Source organism: Rhinoderma darwinii, chromosome 5 (assembly GCF_050947455.1).
Source record: "Rhinoderma darwinii isolate aRhiDar2 chromosome 5, aRhiDar2.hap1, whole genome shotgun sequence".
NCBI classification, from domain to species: domain Eukaryota; kingdom Metazoa; phylum Chordata; class Amphibia; order Anura; family Rhinodermatidae; genus Rhinoderma; species Rhinoderma darwinii.
In genome coordinates this window covers 317,028,133-317,048,825 of record NC_134691.1, presented here as the reverse complement: position 1 = coordinate 317,048,825, position 20,693 = coordinate 317,028,133, and the positions used below count along the sequence as shown (strand labels likewise).

The window sequence follows — 20,693 nt, the reverse complement described above, 5'->3', positions numbered from 1 at the left end:
ACAGCAGTCAGTAGAAGTGCAGCTGAGATCCAGCACTGGGGTGCGATATAACACTTACTAGAAGCAGTATGGAGGGCAGTTCACAGCAGTCGGGAACAATGTAGCTAAGAATCCAGCACTGGGATGAGACAGTAAAACACATACCAGAAGCTGCAGCATGTCTGTGTCTTTCTCTTCTTCTGCTTTCTCCTCCTCCTCCCCTCTTCATAGACTTGTATTGACAGCTGTAAACTGCTCTCAGTGGAGCTTAGCTACCATCTCCTCTCTGCCTTACTAAATACTGATTCTTGAGGAAATTCTCAGTAAGTAAACAGTTAGGAAAAAGGGGGGGGGGTGGTGGGGTCTGATAACTGGAGAAAGAGGCATTTTTCTCTAAAAGATATATTTCAGAGTTTCTTACAGTTGCTTGTACTACAGATTTGTGCAAAGTTATTTATAACCAGAGGTACGCTTTACAGAAGCATTTTTTTTTTGCATATATAATGCTAACTCGCCAGCAATATTTTAGAAGTGTCATGTCTTTCTTTCCAGATCAGTTGCATCCATGTATTTTGAACACTTTAATTTTGGGCAGCTGTGTCATGTGATCTCAGTCTGACCAGCAAAATAGACCATGCTCTCATGTGTAGACAGGAGGTCAGTCTCTCCTGTGTGGCTGACTTCTTGTGAATAACAGGATCATCTATAAAATCCCTCCTAGCAGCTCTGAAACCCACCTCTCCCCACCAAGCTCCACCCTCCTTGTTCCTCTGTATGTCCCCCCAATGAATAGAGTGCTGCTGATGATACTATATTAATTCTGCCCTATATAAGGAAGCAGGAGTGCAGTGATATAATTGGTGACTCTAGACAATGATTAGCTGCACCGTTATAAAACTACTCTGACTCACACTGTCTATATTATCTGTGAGAGCTGCGTGGAAAGACTAAAGTGTATTTCTATGAGATGCTGCTCATCACTGCCTTCTGTGGAAAAACTGACAGAGCAAAATCTGTCACAAGCAGGAGATAGCCTGAAGCAGCATCACATAGGAGACACTGAGACTTTGTTGTGTTAGGCAACATATTTTGTCACTGATTTTAACGTGGAAACCATGTCGGAATCCATGCCAAGAAATGGGCCAAATCTCCCCTCATTGATTTCAATAAGAGGTAGAGGGGTTTTGTTTCTGCGCTTTTTTTGACCGCTTGCAGAATGAAAAAAGAATCATGCGCTACCTTGGAGCAGTTTCTGCCTCTAAACCTCCATTGAAATCAATAGGAGGCAGAAAAAAAAAATGTTTACACCAAAAATCGTAAAAATAAAAAAGTGGCAAAAAAAGCATTAAAAAAGGCTTGTATTACAAAATTTGACTCAAAATCGTGATGGAATTTAGGATTTTTTTTAAAGAAAAACAGACAGAACTGGACAGGGAGGGTTCTCAACATGAGGATTTGCATAGATTTACATGTAGCCAATTATAGGGCTAAAGGATAGAGCAGTATAAGGAATATGGGCAACCGACAAGATTCCTATTCTGTCTGCAGGGAGGGAAGGTTCCGTCTGAGGGTAGGGAAAATTCGCTCCAAGGTTTCCACATTCTTTTGAAATCTTAAAGGCCCACGACTTCTCCATATGATAAGAGAATTGAATTTGGTTAACTAACTCCGCTTTAGTCAAAGGGTCAGCCAGTTTCCATTGGCGAGCTATCATGAGCCTCGCGACCATAATAATGTGTGATGCAACAATGCGCCCAGAGGGAGGAAGGAGGTCCACACCTAGAAAGCATAAAGCCAATCCAGCTGAAACCGTTATCTTAGATTTTAACATTTTTGAGATCAGCTGAAAAGCAATCAACCATAGGGAAGTGACATTCCCACCACATATGCATATAAGTACCCTTTGCTCCACATCCCCTCCAACATGACTCCGAAGCCAAGCTCAACATTTTAGCGACACGTACAGGTGTAAGGTACCAATGGAAAGCAATTTTTACGGGAACTTATCGAACTTTTAGAAGATTTTCTCACCCAAGCCAATGCTTTAAACCAATCTTGGAACGAGATATCTAGCCCCAAATCCATATCCCATGTGGACATGTATGAGAGTTTGGCAGTAGGGGTATAGGTAGAAAATAGGCCATAAAATAAAGAGATGCCTTTAACCTTAGGGAGCTTATTAGCAAAAAAGAGTACAGCCTGACGTGGTAGAAGCGGGGTGATTCCTGATGGAATTTTGAGACAGATTTTTTTCTGCTTGGCTCTGTGTGAACATACCCTTAGGGGAAGGAAGTTCTCTATTACTGATCTATCACTTGCTGTACTTAGGCCCCATGCAAACGACCGTAAAAAATCTCCGTAATTGCAGACCGTAATATGGCCCGCAATTACGGACCCATTCAGTTCTATTGGCCGCGGGCGCCTTTCCGTATCGCTACGTATAGGTGTCCATGCCGTAGAACTGTAAAGCAAAAGATAGAACATGTCTTTTGACTGGGCCCACCCCCTCCCCTGGGTGCCACACACTGCCCCTCTTATAAATAGTGCCCCCCTGTAGATTATGCCACACAGCGCCCCCTTGTAGATAATGCAATACATCCCCCTGAAGATTGTGCTATATACCTCCCTGTAGATAGTGTCACACCCACTTGTAGATAGCGCCCCCCATTTCCCCTTCACCATATAGCTCCCCTATAGATAGTGCCATACAACCCCCCTGTAGATATCACTATACATACCGCCTGTAGATAGCGCCATACAGCCCCCCTGTAGATAGCGCCATACAACCACCCCTCCTGTAGATAGCACCATTCAGCCCCCCTCCTGTAGATAGCACCATACAGCCCCCCTCCTGTAGATAGCGCCTTACAGCCCCCCGCCTGTAGATAGTGCCATACAGCCCTCGTCCTGTAGATAGTGCCATACAGCCCCCCTCCTGTGGATATCGCCATACAGCCCCCCTCCTGTAGATACCGCCATACAGCCCCCCTCCTGTAGATAGTGCCATACAACCCCCCTCCTGTAGATAGCACCATACAGCTCACCTCCTGTAGATAGCATCATACAGCCCCAACACCCCCCCTCCAAAAAAAAAACCCCGTCCTGTAGCCTAGTTAAAGGTGTTGTCCCACAAAACACATGTATCCTTTATCCACAGGACATGTATCCCAACCGCTGGGACCCCCAGCGATAAGGAGAACGGGGGAACGAAAGTTCCCCGAAGTGCTCCATGAGCAGCATGGGACTTCCAGGGTCTGTGTCCAGCTTGTGTGTACGGAAGCTCCATAGAAATGAATGGAGTGCCGGTCATGCATGTGCACAAGCGCTACATTCATTTCTGTGGAGCTGCCGGACAACGCACACATATGGTATCGCTGTCATTGTAATGACCCAAACAATAGAGTAAACATGTAATTTAAACTGCAAGTTGAACGCCGTAAAAAAAAAAAACAACGCAAAAAACAATGGCGGAATTGCTATTTTCTTCAAGTGCCCCCCAAAAAAGTGATAATAAAAGTTAATCAATAAGTCCCATGTACCCTAAAAATGTACCAATCAAAAGTATGTTCCATCCTGAACAAAACAAGCCCACATATGACTACATTGATGGAGAAAAGTTATGGCTCTTGGAAAGAGATGATACAAAAACAAATAATTTTAGTTCAAAAGTGTTTTTATTGTGCAAAAGTAGTAAAACATAAAAAACCTATATGCTTTATATATGGTATCGTCAAAATCATACCGACCATAGAATAAAGTAAATTAACGACCGCCAATACACCTTTTCACGGCGGCTAAAGGTTAAGGGGACTTATGCCTTATGTCTTGTGCCAGCTAAAGCAGGTATCGGGCGGTCTAAAGACAGTCGGATACCTGCACTAACGGGCGGGATCGATTTCAACATCAATCTCACTTGTTTAACCCCTTAGATGCAGCGCTCAATAGCGAGCGCCGCATTCAAGTGGTTTTGGAGGCAGGGTGCTCCCTCTCTCACCCCATTGGCACCCTGCAATTGCAATCACAAGGTGCCAATGGCTGCTATGGCAGCTGGTGGCCTAACAAAGGCCCCCAGGTCTAAATGTAGTGGATGCCTGCTAAGCAGTTTTACAATGACAGGCAATAATACGCTGCAATACAGAAGTATTGCAGTGTACTATAAAAGCGATCAGAAGATCGCATAGTGAAGTCCCCTAGAGGTACTAAAAATAAAGTTATCAAAAAGTTTAATAAAGTTAATAACAAATAAATAAACATCCCAAATAAAAACCCACTTTTTCCGTTATAAAATAATTTAATATGGAAAAACAATAGAAAATAAATTAAAACATTACACATATTTGGTATCACCGCGTCCGTAACGACCCCACCTTTAAAGCCATTACATTATTTAACCCGCACAACGCCGTAAAAAATAAAATAAAAAACAATGACAGAATTGCTGTTTTTTGTTCATCCAGCATTCCAAAAACTGTGCTAAAAAGTGATCAATAAGTCGTATGTACTTCAAAATGGTACCAATAAAATCTAGAAGTCGTCCCACAAAAAACAAGACCCCATACAGCTGCATTGGCGTAAAAATAAAACACTTATGGCTCTTAAAACATGGCGACACAAAAACAAATAATTTTGAAAAAAAAGTGTTTTTACTGTGTAAAAGTAGTAAAACATACAAAATCTATATAAATTTGGTATCACCACAATCGTAATGACCCACTGAATAAAGTTTTTATGTTATTTATACCACACAGAAAACGGCGTAAATCTAAGATGCAAAAAGGAGTGTCAAAATGTATGGGTTTTTTTTCCATTATCCCCCTCAAAAAGTTAATAAAAGTTAATCAATAATTTATATGTACCCCAAAATGGTGATATTAACAAATACAACTTGTCCCGCAAAAAATAAGACCTTATACAGCTATGTCGATGCAAAAATAAAACAGTTATAGCTCTTGGAGTGCGACGATGGAAAAACGCAAAAAATAGCTTGCTCATTAAGGTTTAAAATGGGCTGGTCATTAAGGGGTTAAAACGCATAGAAATATGGTGGAATTGCTGTTTTATTCCTATTCCCCCCACAAAAAGGTTAATAACAGTTAATCAAAAATGATACGTGCCCCAAATTGGTACCATTAAAAATACAACTAATCCCACAAAAAACAAGTCCTTATACAGCTATGTCGACTGAAAAATAACAAAGTTATAGTTTTTTGAATGTGACCCTGGAAAAAAAAAAATTGCTTGGTCATGAAGGCCTAAAATAGGCTGGTCACTAAGGGGTTAATAAAAAATGCAGCCTGCAATCATGGTTAAAATACAACAAACTGTTTGGAAGATTTTTTTTTACTACAAATTTGGGGAGCAATAGAGGTGCGGCTTTATGAAACACCACAAAAAAACAAAGTTGAAATACCCTTAAAGTGCATTAAAAAATCTATATGGTCACAACGAAGCACAAATATAATGAAATGGTTAATAAATAAATAAATAAATAAATAGTGTTATCATATTCTGTCATGTTTCTGATGTTCAAACTCATGCACACAGCCGAATTAATGATCCATGTTTTATGGATCAGTCATACGGCACCTATAGAGATCTATGGCGCCATATTGTACCTCTGTCTGTCCCCTATTTCATACAAAAAGCATTTCAAAAGATTTTAAGAAATTGTTGCATGTTCCATCAAATGCTGTATTATAGAGGTATTTGACCCTATAAGATTTACTTCGAGGGGAGAATACAGTGTCTTACAGAAATCTTACCTTTATTTCATTGAGTTGGTATTCATTGGTATTCTTTGAGAGGAATTTGATAAACTGACTGATCCATTGCAGGCTGTTTTCTTTGTCCTGTTCATTTTCTTCTCTGAGGTAATATTGTAACTTGATTGCTTTGGCTTTTTGCACAATATTACCTGGATTCAGTGTCACCCCACCCAGGTAGGTTCCCAGGAAAGTTCTACCTTGAAACAGGGGGTAACCTATTTGTATTGTCTCTATCAGACTCACATTGCTTTGTACTGCAGATAGGAGCGGATTGGTTGAAATACATTTTTGTCCCTGGACTTCTGCACATAGTTTCTGAAATGTGAGAGTTGTGTTAGTTGCAGCATCCATTACTGTGAAGTTCTGCACCATCTCATCCAGCTTCATGAGCTCTTTGAATGTGTTAACATTAATAACATTATCAGTCGTGCTTACAGCTATGAGAGAGACAAAAGACCCTTCTGTATACAAGCGCTGTGCAGAAAAATGGCCGGAATCATTGGTGGGAAAATGTGTCCTTACAAAGTCTCGTTCAGTTTTAGCTGGACCTCCAATTGGTGTAAATTGATCTTCTATGTTATTTGCTTCTCTCTGAGGTAAAAAGTAAAAGCCAGCACCCAACCCAGCAGATAAAACAAAGGGAATTAGTAGGAACCACCAGGGGTACCTACCCACCAGCTTACCAAGCCGACCGAAGGCAATCGAGAGAGGTTTCTGTAAGCAGTCCGTGTGACATCTGGCCATTGTCAGTCCTCTGTTATTTACCAAGAATAAAAAACTGAAAAGTTTGTACTGTTAATATCACATATATAGTTACGTAAACCTTAGATAAGTTAGTGGCAGCAGATAAATGGATGACGAATACTATCATTTTCTAAAGATAAGTATCAAGTAGGAAGGAAGTTTTCCTTATCTGGATTATATGGTAACTAATAAACAATTGACCTTAGCACAGTTATCTACGTTCTTCACAAGAAGATTGTTTAAAGTCTGGTTACTGCGAAAACAAATAAAAAAGAAATATGTTTATAAGGAGAAAGTTGTTAAGGACACCTGCCAAATTAAATAGATGACTTGATGAGGTCAATGTAAGCAGGTAGTTATTGTTTAAAGTTTTGGAAGTGTGAGGGTGTCACATCGAAAATCAATTAGAGCAATGGTTATGCAGAATATAAACGAATTCCAAGCTGACAAATCAAAAGTTTGTTCATTTTATAATAAAAAAGTTATGCAATTTTCTAATATACTTTGTGCATTAACTACTCTTAATTTATATATAATCCATGTTTATTACATTTTTTAAGAAAACATACAACCATCTAATAAAATAATACAATGAAAAATAACAGTGAGTTATTGCTTGGGTTTGTTCAGTTCAATAACGTGGAAAAACAACATATCAAGGCCATGACTTGTTGGCTTTATGGAACAATGGTCCCATGCATAACGCAGTAGAGTTATATGGAAGTCCATAGTCAAGAATAAACTTGGCATAATGACTGTGACTGTATCATATAGTGGAAGAAGGTGAACATGCACCCGTAAAATAATTTAGTGGAAAATATCAATTTCTGCAAAACAAAATATTAACCCCTTCAAGACCTAGCCTCTTTTGGCCTTCAGGACACAGCCGATTTTTTTCAAATCTGACGTGTTATTTTATGTGGTAATAACTTTGGAATGCTTTTACCTAGCCAAGCGATTCTGAGATTCTTTTCTCGTGACATATTGTACTTTATGCTAGTTAAAAAATGTTATCGATAAATTCAGAATTTATTTCTGAAAAACACCAAAATTTCGCGAAAATGTGCAAAAATTTGCATTTTTCTAAACTTAAACGTATCTGCTTATAAACCAAATAGTAATACCACACAAAATAGTTATTAGTTAACATTCCCATATGTCTACTTTATGTTTGCATTGTTTGAACGTCCTTTTATTTTTCTAGGACGTTACAAGGCTTAGAACTTTAGCAGCAATTTCTCATATTTTAAAGAAAATTTGAAAAGGCTATTTTTTCAGCAACGAGTTCAGTTCTAAAGTGGCTTTGAGGGCCTTATATATTAGAAAGTCCCCATAAATCATCATTTTGAAAACTGCACCCGTCAAAGTATTAGAATCAGCATTCATAAAGTGTTTTAACCCTTTAGGCGTTTCACAGGAATTAAAGCAACGTAGAGGTGAAATTTACAAATGTAATTTTTTTTGCTATGCATTGTAAAATGTTTTTGCTGAAATTCATTTGTAAAACATTTTTTTTGTACCACAGAAGGTTTTACCCGAGAAATGAAACTCAATATTTTATTGCCTAGAATCTGCAGTTTTTAAAAATATCCCACATGTGGCTCTAGTGTGCTAATGGACTGAAACACCGGCCTCAGAAACAAAGGTGCACCTAGAGGATTTTGGGCCTCCTTTTTTTTAGCATGTATTTTAGGCACCTTATCAGGTTTGAAGTGGTCTTATGGTGCCAAAACAGTGGAAACACCCCAAAAGTTACCCCATTTTGGAAACGGCACCTCTCAAGGAATTTATCTAGGGGTTTAGTTAGCATTTTGACCACACAGGTTTTTCGCTAAATATATTGGAATTAGTCTGTAAAATTAAAATCAATTTTTTTTCTAAAAATCAGACATTTTTAATATTTACAAGGAATAAATAAGAAAATGCACCCCAACATTTGTAAAGCAATGTCTCCCAATTACGGCAATACCCCATATATGGTAATAAACTGCTGATTGGACCCACAGCAGGGCTCAGAAGGGAAGGAGTGCCATTTGGATTTTGGAGCACAGATTTAGCTGGAATGCTTTTCAGTGCCATGTCGCGTTTGCAACACTCTGGAGGGACCCCCCCCCCAAAGTAACACCATTTTGGAAACAACACCCCTCAAGGAATTTTTCTAGGGGTATAGCGAGCATTTAGACCCCACAGGTCTTTTGAAGAATTTATTAGAATTATTGAATATCAAATTTTTTTCCACTAAAATGTTGCATTTTCTCATTTTCACAAGAGATAAAGGAGAAAAAACACCCCAACATTTGTAAAGCAATTTCTCCCGAGTACGGAAATACCCCACATGTGGTCATACATTTTTTTTTTCATTAGAAATGAATTAACTCTTTCAGGACTGATACATTTTTTGCTTTCTTATTTTCGTTTTTCACTCCATGCATTCCAAGAGCCGTAACTTTTTTGTTTTTCCATCAATAGAGCAGTGTGAGGGCTTATTTCTTGCGGGAGGAGTTGTAGTTTCTATTGACACCATTTAAAATACCATAAAACGTACTGGGAAACTGGGAAAAAAATATTTGCGGACTGAAATTGGAAAAAACTGTGATTCCTCCATTTTTTGGGGTTTCGTTTTTACGGCTTTCATCATGCAGTGAAAACGAACACTTGACTCCATTATGCGTCGCAATAAAATTACGGTGATACCAAATTTATATAGTTTTTTTATATTTTACTACTTTTAAAAAGAAAAATCTTTTTGTTAAAATAAAAAATTGTTTTGTTTCACCACATTCTGAGAGCCGTACCTTTTTTTTTTTCCGGTCGATTGAGCAATGTGAGGGCTTATTTTTTTGCGGGGTGAGCTGTAGTTCTTATTGGTACCATTTTTTGGTACATAAAAAGTGATAAAAAAGTTATATTACATTTTTTTTTAGAGCTATGGTGCAAAAAACAGCTATTTTGGCGTTTTAAATGATTTATTTTATTTTTTACGATGTTCCCCGTGCGAGTTGAATAATGGTATATTGTAATAGTTCAGACTTTTACGAACGTAGCGATATCAATTTTGTTAATTTTTTTACATTACTTTAGAAGAAAGTGGGGAAATTTATTTTTTTTAACTTATAAAAAATTTTTGGGGCACTACTAATAACTTTAATTCTTTTACACATTTTATTACTTCCTTAGGGGACTTGAACCAGCAATCATTGGATCGCTGGTACAATACACTGCAATACTAATGTATTGCAGTATATTGTTAATTTTACAGGCTTCTGTAACAGCACGATTGCTGTTCCTGTCCGTTAGTCCCGGGTGTCAGCTGTAATATACAGCTGACACCAGCAGCGTATGGAGCAGGCTCAGCACGTGAGTTAGCTCCATACATCAACAACCGCACCATGACGTGCTATTAAAGAGGCTCTGTCACCAGATTTATGCTAATTTATTTTAGATTTATGCTAATTCGTTTCTTAATGCCCAACTGGGTGTTTTTAACTTTTGACCAAGTAGGCGTTGTAAAGAGAAGTGTATGACGCTGACCAATCAGCGTCATACACTTCTCTCCATTCATGTCCATTTGTAATCAGCATAGCGTGATCTCGCGAAATCATGCTGTGCTGTCACTTACTCACACATTAACTTTACTGAAGTGTCTTGAGAGTGAATAGACATCACTTCCAGCCACATTCCAGACACTACGGTAAAGTTTGTGGGACTTACTCACACTGTACAGAGTGATTTCGCAAGATCACGCTGTGCTGAGTACAAGTGGACATGAATGAATAGAAGTGTATGATGCTGATTGGTCACTGATTGGTCAGCATCATACACTTCTCTGAACAACGCCCAGTTGGTCAAAAGTTAAAAACGCCCAGTACATATATAGTGTGTGTATGTATATATAGTGTGTGTGTGTGTGTGTGTGTGTATGTATATATAGTGTATGTATATATAGTGTGTATGTGCGTGTGTGTGTGTGTGTGTGTATGAATATATAGTGTATGTATATAGCGTGTGTATGTATATATAGTGTATGTATTGTGAGGGTTTAGCATCAGGAGAGGTTGGTACAGCGGTTTCTTAGTAGCCAGAGGCAGGGACACCGTGCATTAAAGTTCATAACAGGGCTTTGCCTGTGTTTTATTCTTGTCAAAGAAACAGCCTCTTGTACAACAAGGCAAAATACAAAATAAATCCTGCTCGTCTGAGCACTAACTAAACAAGATATTATCTAACTATACCAAGTGCCTTCCTACCAGGCACTGGACACAAAGTAACACAGGTCTTTACTCACATAGAATACAGGCTACTCCAGACTTAGTAGTCTCCAGTCTGAGTCAGGGGTGAGACTCACACACACTGTGTCTGCACTTTTTTATACACAGGCTGCAGGTGCAGCTAATTGAGCAGCAGCCTTGTCCTACAAACAGAGATGGACTAGGGATTGGGGAACCCGCCCTGCTCTTCCCCAATCCAACTCCAGGCCCTTTTTCCGGCTTTTCCTTAAGCCGAGATTGGAAAGCTAGAGCTTTCTATTGCAAAAAATACTCATTCCCTGGAGCCTAGGATACATATGACAGGATTCTAGGGGAAATGTACCTTCCCTCAATGACTTTACCTGTCACTGTCTCACATACCCTCTTCCTCTGTTCGAGCCCGTGGGATCGGACACATTTAGCTACAAGGCAGTGTGTCCTAGACAAAGCGTCAGCATTGCCCTGCAGTTTTCCTGCTCTGTGTTCCACAGTATATTTGAAGTTCTGCAAAGTAAGAAACCACCGTGTAACTCTTGAATTTCTCTCTTTAGCTTGACACATCCACGTAAGAGGAGAGTGGTCTGTAACCAACCTAAACCGACGACCCAATAAATAATATCTCAGGGACTCAAGTGCCCACTTAATTGCCAAGCACTCCCGTTCAACTATGCTATAGTTTTTCTCAGCCGGGGTAAGCTTTCTGCTCAAATAGGTCACAGAATGTTCCTCACCACCAACCTCTTGTGACAGAACTGCTCCGAGCCCCACATCAGAAGCATCAGTTTAGACAACAAACTCCTTTTTGAAGTCAGGAGTGACTAAGACTGGTTGGTTACACAGTGCCAGTTTCAACTCTTGAAAGGCGCTTTCAGCCTTCGTGTCCCACTTGACCATGACAGACTTACTTCCCTTGGTAAGATCTGTCAGGGGCGCTGCTGTGCTGGCAAAGTTTGGAATGAACCTGCGGTAATAACCTACAATTCCAAGAAAAGCTCTGACCTGCTTTTTGGTTGAGGGCTGGGGCCAGTTTTGGATAGCCTCAACTTTGTTGACCTGTGGCTTTATCACCCCTCTCCCAATTATGTACCCCAGATACCGTGCTTCCTCCAAGCCTAAGGAACATTTCTTTGGGTTTGCTGTTAACCCCGCGGCTCTGAGGGAGTTTAGTACTGCTTGTACTTTTGGTAAGTGGCTTTCCCAGTCATCACTAAAGATTATAATGTCGTCCAGATATGCCGAAGCATACCGACGATGGGGTTTGAGGACTATGTCCATTAACCTTTGAAAGGTCGCTGGAGCCCCATGTAGCCCAAATGGTAAACAAATATATTGAAACAGACCATCCGGGGTGATGAACGCAGTTTTCTCATTGGCGCCCTCCGTGAGGGGTACTTGCCAATAGCCTTTGGTTAAATCAAGTATTGAAAAATACCTTGAATGGCCCAGTCTCTCTATTAACTCGTCAACTCTTGGCATTGGGTATGCGTCAAACTTTGACATCTCATTTAACTTGCGGAAGTCGTTACAGAAACGTAATGACCCATCTGGTTTCGGAATCAATACAATGGGACTTGACCATTCACTTTTTGACTCTTCAATAATCCCAAGGTCTAGCATTTTCTTGACCTCCTCAGATATGGCTTGTCTACGAGCTTCAGGGACTCTGTAGGGTTTCAAGTGGACCCGAACCTGAGGCTCGGTCACAATGTCATGTTTTATTATACTAGTCTGTCCTGGCAGTTCTGAAAACACGTCTGTGTTTCTCTGCACAAATTCTTTTGTCTCCTGTTTCTGTGGCTTTGCGAGGGATTCTGACACATACACATCTGGGTTAACACTATAGGGGGTACTTACTGCCACGAGGTTCTCTCTTTCTTTCCATGGCTTAATTAAGTTTACATGGTATAACTGCACTGTCTTCCTTTTACCTGGTTGGTAAACTTTATAATTTACATCCCCCACCTTTGCAATTATCTCATACGGCCCTTGCCATCTAGCAAGAAATTTGCTTTCTATGGATGGCACTAAGACCAACACTCGATCACCAGAATTAAAATTTCTAACTTTAGCAGTTCGCTTATACACCCTGCTTTGAGCATCCTGAGCTTGCTCCAAGTGTTCCTTAACTATCGGCATGACCGCAGCAATTAGGTCTTGCATCAACGTGACATGCTCAATTACACTCCTATAAGGTGTGGACTCTTGCTCCCAGGTTTCCTTGGCTATGTCCAGGAGACCACGTGGTTGTCTGCCGTATACAAGTTCAAAAGGAGAAAACCCTGTGGATGATTGAGGAACTTCACGTACAGCGAACATCAAATAGGGCAGAAGACAGTCCCAATCCTTCCCATCCTTACTAACCACCTTCCTCAACATGCCTTTTAATGTCTTATTGAATCTTTCGACAAGACCATCAGTTTGAGGGTGATATATAGAGGTACGCAGGTGTTTAATTTTCAGCAGTTTACATAATTCCTTGGAGATTTTGGACATAAAGGGAGTTCCCTAATCGGTAAGGATTTCCTTAGGTACTTAGGTAAACCAGTACGGGAAAACATGTAAAACAACTCTCTTGCAATGGCTTTTGAAGAGGAATTTCGCAAAGGGACTGCCTCAGGGTAGCGTGTGGCATAGTCCAACACCACTAGGATATATTGATGTCCTCTAGAGGATTTGACTAAAGGGCCGACCAGATCCATGGCAATTCTTTCAAAAGGGATCCCAATGATAGGCAAAGGCACCAGCGGACTCCTAAAATGTGGCACAGGAGCCGTTATCTGACACTCCGGGCAGGACTCGCAATACCTCTGAACTTCCGTATATACCCCCGGCCAGAAGAATCGTTGTAAGATACGCTCTCTGGTCTTTTCGCAACCTAGATGTCCACCCAGCACGTGTTTATGAGCCAGGTCCAACACCGTTCTACGATACGGTTGGGGTATCACCAGCTATTCAACCACCTCCCCACGTACGTTATCTATCCGATACAGCAAATCCTGGTTAACCGCCATGTGTGGAAACACCTTATCAGCCCCTGGATGTTGAGGCACTCCATTTAATACCTTAGTATTTTCCCTGGGTTTTACCAATGTGGGATCGCTAAGTTGAGCAGTCCCAAAATTGTTACGTGATACATTTAACTCAGGTATCTCAGAAATTTCCTCCTGCTCATCTGTTTCACCAGCAAAAACAGCCAGAGGAAATTTATCAGGCTCAGTGGTCACCCCTACTGCTGGCACCTCAGCATCCTCGTTAAAGGGTTCTGGGCTAATCACAGTGCACACATTAATACCATCATTAACATTTACAGTGGAGGTTACATCTTTCTTCCTCCACAAGTCCCAGAACACTGGGAAGTCTTTCCCCAGGATCACACTGTGCATCAGGGACTTGACCACACCCACTTCATGGCAAGCGGTTCCACAGGAAGTCTCTAGAGTGACCAAAGCGGTGGGGTATTCTTTAGTGTCCCCATGAATGCACAGGACCCCTATACTATGTCCTCTGAATGTTCCAGGGTCTATCAGGCTGGCATGCACGAGTGTAACCAGACTCCCAGAATCCAGCAAGGCACTCACAGTACACCCTTCCACTTTTACGACACACATTTGTTGCTCAGTCTCGTAAACCGTCTCAGCAGAACAAACAGGACGTGCAAACAAGGATATTCGCCTTGCTGCATCACACTCCATTGGCTCAGTAGTCAGGGGACAATTGGCAGCAATATGCCCAGGTCCATAACACCGCCAGCACTGTATGCGGCCCCGGTCCCCAACTTGAGACCCTGGTCTGGCCTTCAGTGTCTCTCTGGGATTTCTTCCCTCCGTCTGCTCCCCTTCTGAGCCACCTCCCTTAAAGACATTTCTCACCCCTCTAGTAAATGGAACAGTCTTACCGGGTGCTCCGCACGATTTGCTGTTCCTGGGGTTAGAACATCCAGGCGGTACTTCTTGGAGTAGATCCTGAGTAGCTCTGTACCTTTCAATCAGGTTCACCAGCTGTTCCGCATCTGTAGGATCTCCTTGACCGACCCAACGCTGAACCTTCGGTGGTAAGGAGCGGATGTATTTGTCAAGCACCACTCTCTCCACGATCTGCGCAGGGGTTGATTCCTCTGGCTGTAGCCATTTCCTTGCAAGATGGACAAGATCATACATTTGTGATCGGGCAGGTAGGTGTTCCACAAAAGGCCAGTTGTGCACCCGTCGAGCACGCACATTCATATTAACACCCAGAGTAATCCTTGGCATCCTGCTCATTGAGATCAAAGTACGCCTTTTGCGGCTCTCCGGTTAGGAAAGGTGCCACCACTGCTGCCCACTGATCTGAAGGTAACTTCTCTCGTTCTGCCACTCACTCAAACACCATGAGATAGGCCTCAACGTCGTCGGTGGATGTCATCTTCTGCAGAGATGTCTGTACCGCTGCACGAGTGGTTTGGCGCAAACCATGAGGCCCCGCTGACCTCTCCACTGAGGCCTGAATTTGGTCTTGCAAATAGCGATTAATTTGCTGCTGTTCTTTTTAGGCCAGTCTGTGGGCTTCACCCAGCAGAATATTGGTTTCAGCCTGTGCACGCATGGCTTCCTCATGCACCATTCGCTGAGTCGCGCTGGCTTCTTGTAGAGCTGTGCTTATCTTCCCCTGGTTGATATTAGCCTGAATCAGCTGTTTAAGTATTTCATCCATTTTAACAGTCTCTTTTTTTAGCCCTGTTGCCGCCTTCACCCAGGACATACACTTCCAAGCACTCTCGGGGAGAAAAAAAATTGTGTTGTTGCCCCTAGCAACGATTTTCCGCTTGGAGCCTAGGATACATATGACAGGATTCTAGGGGAAATGTACCTTTCCTCAATGACTTTACCTGTCACTGTCTCACAGTATATATAGTGTGTATGTATATATAGTGTATGTATATATAGTGTGTGTGTATGTATATATAGTGTGTGTATGTATGTATATATAGTGTATGTATATATAGTGAGTGTGTGTGTTTGTGTGTGTGTGTTTGTGTGTGTGTGTGTGTGTGTGTGTATGTGTGTGTGTGTGTGTGTGTGTGTGTGTGTGTATGTATATATAGTGTATGAATGTATTTATGTATAGTGTGTGTATGTATGTAAAGTGAAGGAAATAAGTATTTGATCCCTTGCTGATTTTGTAAGTTTGCCCACTGTCAAAGACATGAACAGTCTAGAATTTTTAGGCTAGCTTAATTTTACCAGTGAGAAATAGATTATATTAAAAAAAACAACAGAAAATCACATTGTCAAAATTATATATATTTATTTGCATTTTGCGCAGAAAAATAAGAATTTGATCCCATACCAACCATTAAGAGTTCAGCCTCCTCCAGACCAGTTACATGCTCCAAATCAACTTGGTGCCTGCATTAAAGACAGCTGTCTTAAATGGTCACCTGTATAAAAGACTCCTGTCCACAGACTCAACTAATCAGTCTGACTCTAACCTCTACAACATGGGCAAGACCAAAGAGCTTTCTAAGGATGTCAGGGACAAGATCATAGACCTGCACAAGGCTGGAATGGGCTACAAAACCATAAGTAAGACGCTGGGTGAGAAGGAGACAACTGTTGGTGCAATAGTAAGAAAATGGAAGACATACAAAATGACTGTCAATCGACATCGATCTGGGGCTCCATGCAAAATCTCACCTCGTGGGGTATCCTTGATCCTGAGGAAGGAGAGAGCTCAGCCGAAAACTACACGGGGGGAACTTGTTAATGATCTCAAGGCAGCTGGGACCACAGTCACCAAGAAAACCATTGGTAATACATTACGCCGTAATGGATTAAAATCCTGCAGTGCCCGCAAGGTCCCCCTGCTCAAGAAGGCACATGTACAGGCCCGTCTGAAGTTTGCAAATGAACATCTGGATGATTCTAAGAGTGATTGGGAGAAGGTGCTGTGGTCAGATGAGACTAAAATTTAGCTCTTTGGCATTAACTCAACTCGCCGTGTTTGGAGGAAGAGAAATGCTGCCTATGACCCAAAGAACACCGTCCCCACTGTCAAGCATGGAGGTGGAAATATTATGTTTTGGGGGTGTTTCTCTGCTAAGGGCACAGGACTACTTCACCGCATCAATGGGAGAATGGATGGAGCCATGTACCGTCAAATCCTGAGTGACAACCTCATTCCCTCCACCAGGACATTAAAAATGGCTCGTGGCTGGGTCTTCCAGCACGACAATGACCCGAAACATACAGCTAAGGCAACAAAGGAGTGGCTCAAAAAGAAGCACATTAAGGTCATGGAGTGGCCTAGCCAGTCTCCAGACCTTAATCCCATCGAAAACTTATGGAGGGAGCTGAAGATCCGAGTTGCCAAGCGACAGCCTCGAAATCTTAATGATTTACAGATGATCTGCAAAGAGGAGTGGGCCAAAATTCCATCTAACATGTGTGCAAAACTCATCATCAACTACAAAAAACGTCTGACTGCTGTGCTTGCCAACAAGAGTTTTGCCACCAAGTATTAAGTCTTGTTTGCCAAAGGGATCAAATACTTATTTCTCTGTGCAAAATGCAAATAAATATATAATAATGTGATTTTCTGTTTTTTTTTTTTATATAATCTATCTCTGACTGGTAAAATTAACCTAGCCTAAAAATTCTAGACTGTTCATGTCTTTGACAGTGGGCAAACTTACAAAATCAGCAAGGGATCAAATACTTATTTCCTTCACTGTATGTATATATATATATATATATATATATATATATATATATATATATATATATATATATATATAGTGTGTGTGTGTATGTATATATAGTGTATGTATATATATATAGTGTGTGTGTATGTATGTATGTATGTATGTATGTATGTATATATAGTGTATGTATATATAGTGTGTGTATGTATATATAGTGCATGTATATATAGTGTGTGTATGTATATATATATATATATATATAGTGTATGTATATATAGTGTGTGTATGTATATATAGTGTATGTATATATAGTGTGTGTGTGTATGTATATATAGTGTATGTGTGTATGTATATATAATATGTGTATGTATGTATGTATTTATTTGTATATATATATATATATATATATATATATATATATATATATATAGTGTATGTATGTGTGTGTGTGTGTGTGTGTGTGTGTGTGTGTGTGTGTGTGTGTGTGTGTGTGTGTGTGTGTGTGTGTATATATATATATAATATACATATTTCTGCAGCAATTCCGCAGAAACTAGCAGAAATTCCGCTGCAGAAAAAAAGCACTATTTCCTGCGGTTTTTACTGGAGAAAGTGGTGCGTATTTTGCTGCGTTTTTCACAATGTTGGGAGATGGTGACGTCTCCTCTGAAAAACGCAGCAATTCAGTCCACTATCTGCAGCAGGAATTTACATGATGCGGCACGAAAAATACGCACCGCGGGACAAAATTTCTGGTCGGAAATTTTACGCAGTGTCTGGATTAGATTTGTTAAATCTCACTCACTTTGCTGCTACTTTATTCTGCGTATTTTCCGGGCAGAAAATTCCCAGCAATTCCGTTAAGTGTGGACAAGCCCTAATACAGTAGCAGCAGAGTAGATTAGATGTGAACAATTCTCATCACACGCTGCGTAAATGATAAGCGGAAAAAAAAAGCTCAGAAATTGACCTGCAGTGCGTTTTTTTAATTCCGCAGCATGTCAATTGTATTTGCGTAAATACTGCTTATTTGTTTCGGGTTTTCCCCATTTAATTCAATGGGGAGGTAAAACCCGCAACAGATAGCAGATGTTATGTAAAAACGCAATTTAGAAAAAATAAAAATCTTATACTTGCCCAGAATTCTGTTTTTTCGTCCAGGCCAGCCTCCTGGGATGATGTTTCACCCCATGTGACCGCTGCAGCCAATAACAGGCCAATCACAGGCTGCAGCAGTCATATGGGATAAAATGTCATCCCAGCGCTGCAGTGTAGCGACGCTGTGTAGCACTATATACAAGGGGGGGAGCGCTGTGTGGCACTATATATAAGGAAGGCAGCGCTGTGTGGCACTATATATAAGGAAGGGAGCGCTGTGGGGCTCTATCTATAGGGTGCTGTGTGGTGCTATCTATAGGGGGTTGTGTGTGTGTGGCACTATCTACAGGGGGGTGTGTGGTGCTATCTACAGGTGTGTGTGTGTGTGTGTGTTTCGGCGCTATCTTCAGGTGTGTGTGTGTGTGTGTGGCGCTATGTACAGGGGGATGTGTGTGTGGCGCTATCTACAGGGGGATGTGTGTGTGTGTGCCGCTATCTACAGGGGGATGTGTGTGTGTGTGTGTGTGTGTGTGTGTGTGGCGCTATCTACAGGGGGAGGTGTGTGTGTGTGGCACTATCTACAGGGGGATGTGTGTGGCGCTATCTACAGGGGGGATGTGTGTGTGTGGCGCTATCTACAGGGGGATGTGTGTGTGTGGCGCTATCTACAGGGGGATGTGTGTGTGGCACTATCTACAGGGGGATGTGTGTGTGTGGCGCTATCTACATGTGTGTTTTGTGTGTGTCTGTGGCGCTATGCACAGGGGGGTGTGTGTGGCACTATCTACATGGGGGGTTGGCGCTTTCTACAGGGGGCACTGTGTCTGTGGTGCTTTACTTTACAGTGTGTGACACAATTATAGGGGAAGAGGTAGATCCAGCGCTAATGATATTTGTGTGTGTGAATAGATGGCCTACGCGTTTCGAACGCTGCCTGCGTTCTTAATCATGGCTTGACAAGCCATGATTAAGAACGCAGGCGGCGTTCGAAACGCGTAGGCCATCTATTCTACAACTAATCATCTTGGCAACACAGGATATGATCACATATTTTTTCATTGATCCCAATTTTTAAACAAACAGAAATAATACTTGGAAAAAGTTACTTTTTAAATATCATTAGCGCTGGATCTACCTCTTCCCCTATACACCGATCGTGTGCCGTCACGAAGACCCGTGCGCAGGGACTAACTACAAAAGTCCACACAACAAGGTGAGCTGGAGGCATCTGTCTTTTCTTTTGTCATGACACAATTATAGTCAGGGGCACAGTGATTGGTGATATTATATTTAGAGGCTGCAGAAATAAGTCATGGCCGGGTGAAGTCGTCATGAGTGCTGGATCGGATGGAGAAGAAAAGAGGAAAAAAACTACTAGAATCTGAGACGTCGTCACCTGTGAGTCACTAGATATATAGAGAATCTGTCACCTCTCCTGACATGTTTATTATAGGAAATCCTTGTATTTCACAAAGTCTTTCTGAAGTCCAGGACTGATATACAATTCCCCTTGTCAGGAGGACGTGTCCCTGCACAGTGTGATACTGTCAGTATGTAGGGACACAGCCCTGTGACAAGGGGAATCGTAAAACTCATTTGTTAATGCTTGCCCAAAAAGGTAGTCTTAAAGGCATTGTGTTGCCAGAAAAACATGTTTTTTTTTAAAAAATTAAACATTTAGTGTGTGGGTGATTAAACATTGTTCAAATTTTTTTTATTTTTTTCACGAGTCAGGAAATATTATAAATTAATTCTAATTTATAATACTACCCATTTTTGGTCACTAGATGGAGCTATTCCCAAAATTGCAGCATTGCAACATTGGGTTAAAAGCCCTCGCTCTAGTGAGCTCTCAGCATCCCCCCTCCTTTATCCTGGCTAGTGCCGGGATAAACGAGGGGTTTGAACGGTGTAACCTCCTACACTGTGTGTCGCCATTTTTTGAGCTAACACACAGTGTAGTAGGTTTACATACAGTAGTAAACACACACAAACACGAACATACATTGAAATCCCTTACCTGCTCCTGCCGCCGCGGCTCCCTCCGGCCCGTCCGCTCCGTTTGCTGCCGCTGGTCCAAGTGCACAAATCCGGAAGCCGCGACCGGAAGTAGTAATATTACTGTCCGGCCGCGACTTCCGGTCCACAGGAAAATGGCGCCGGACGGCGCCAATTTCGAAT

General features: G+C 41.4%; 1 protein-coding gene across 1 annotated transcript in view; it reads right to left on the bottom strand.

Annotated features, from left to right (window-relative positions):
* LOC142653010 (patched domain-containing protein 3-like) overlaps positions 1 to 6,488 on the bottom strand; it is a 33,230-nt gene extending 26,742 nt beyond the window's left edge. The window contains exon 1 of the mRNA XM_075828717.1: positions 5,742 to 6,488. Within this exon, the coding sequence (XP_075684832.1) occupies positions 5,742 to 6,488 (747 nt within the window). The remainder of the gene's footprint in view (positions 1 to 5,741) is intronic.
* Positions 6,489 to 20,693: the final 14,205 nt, after the last annotated feature.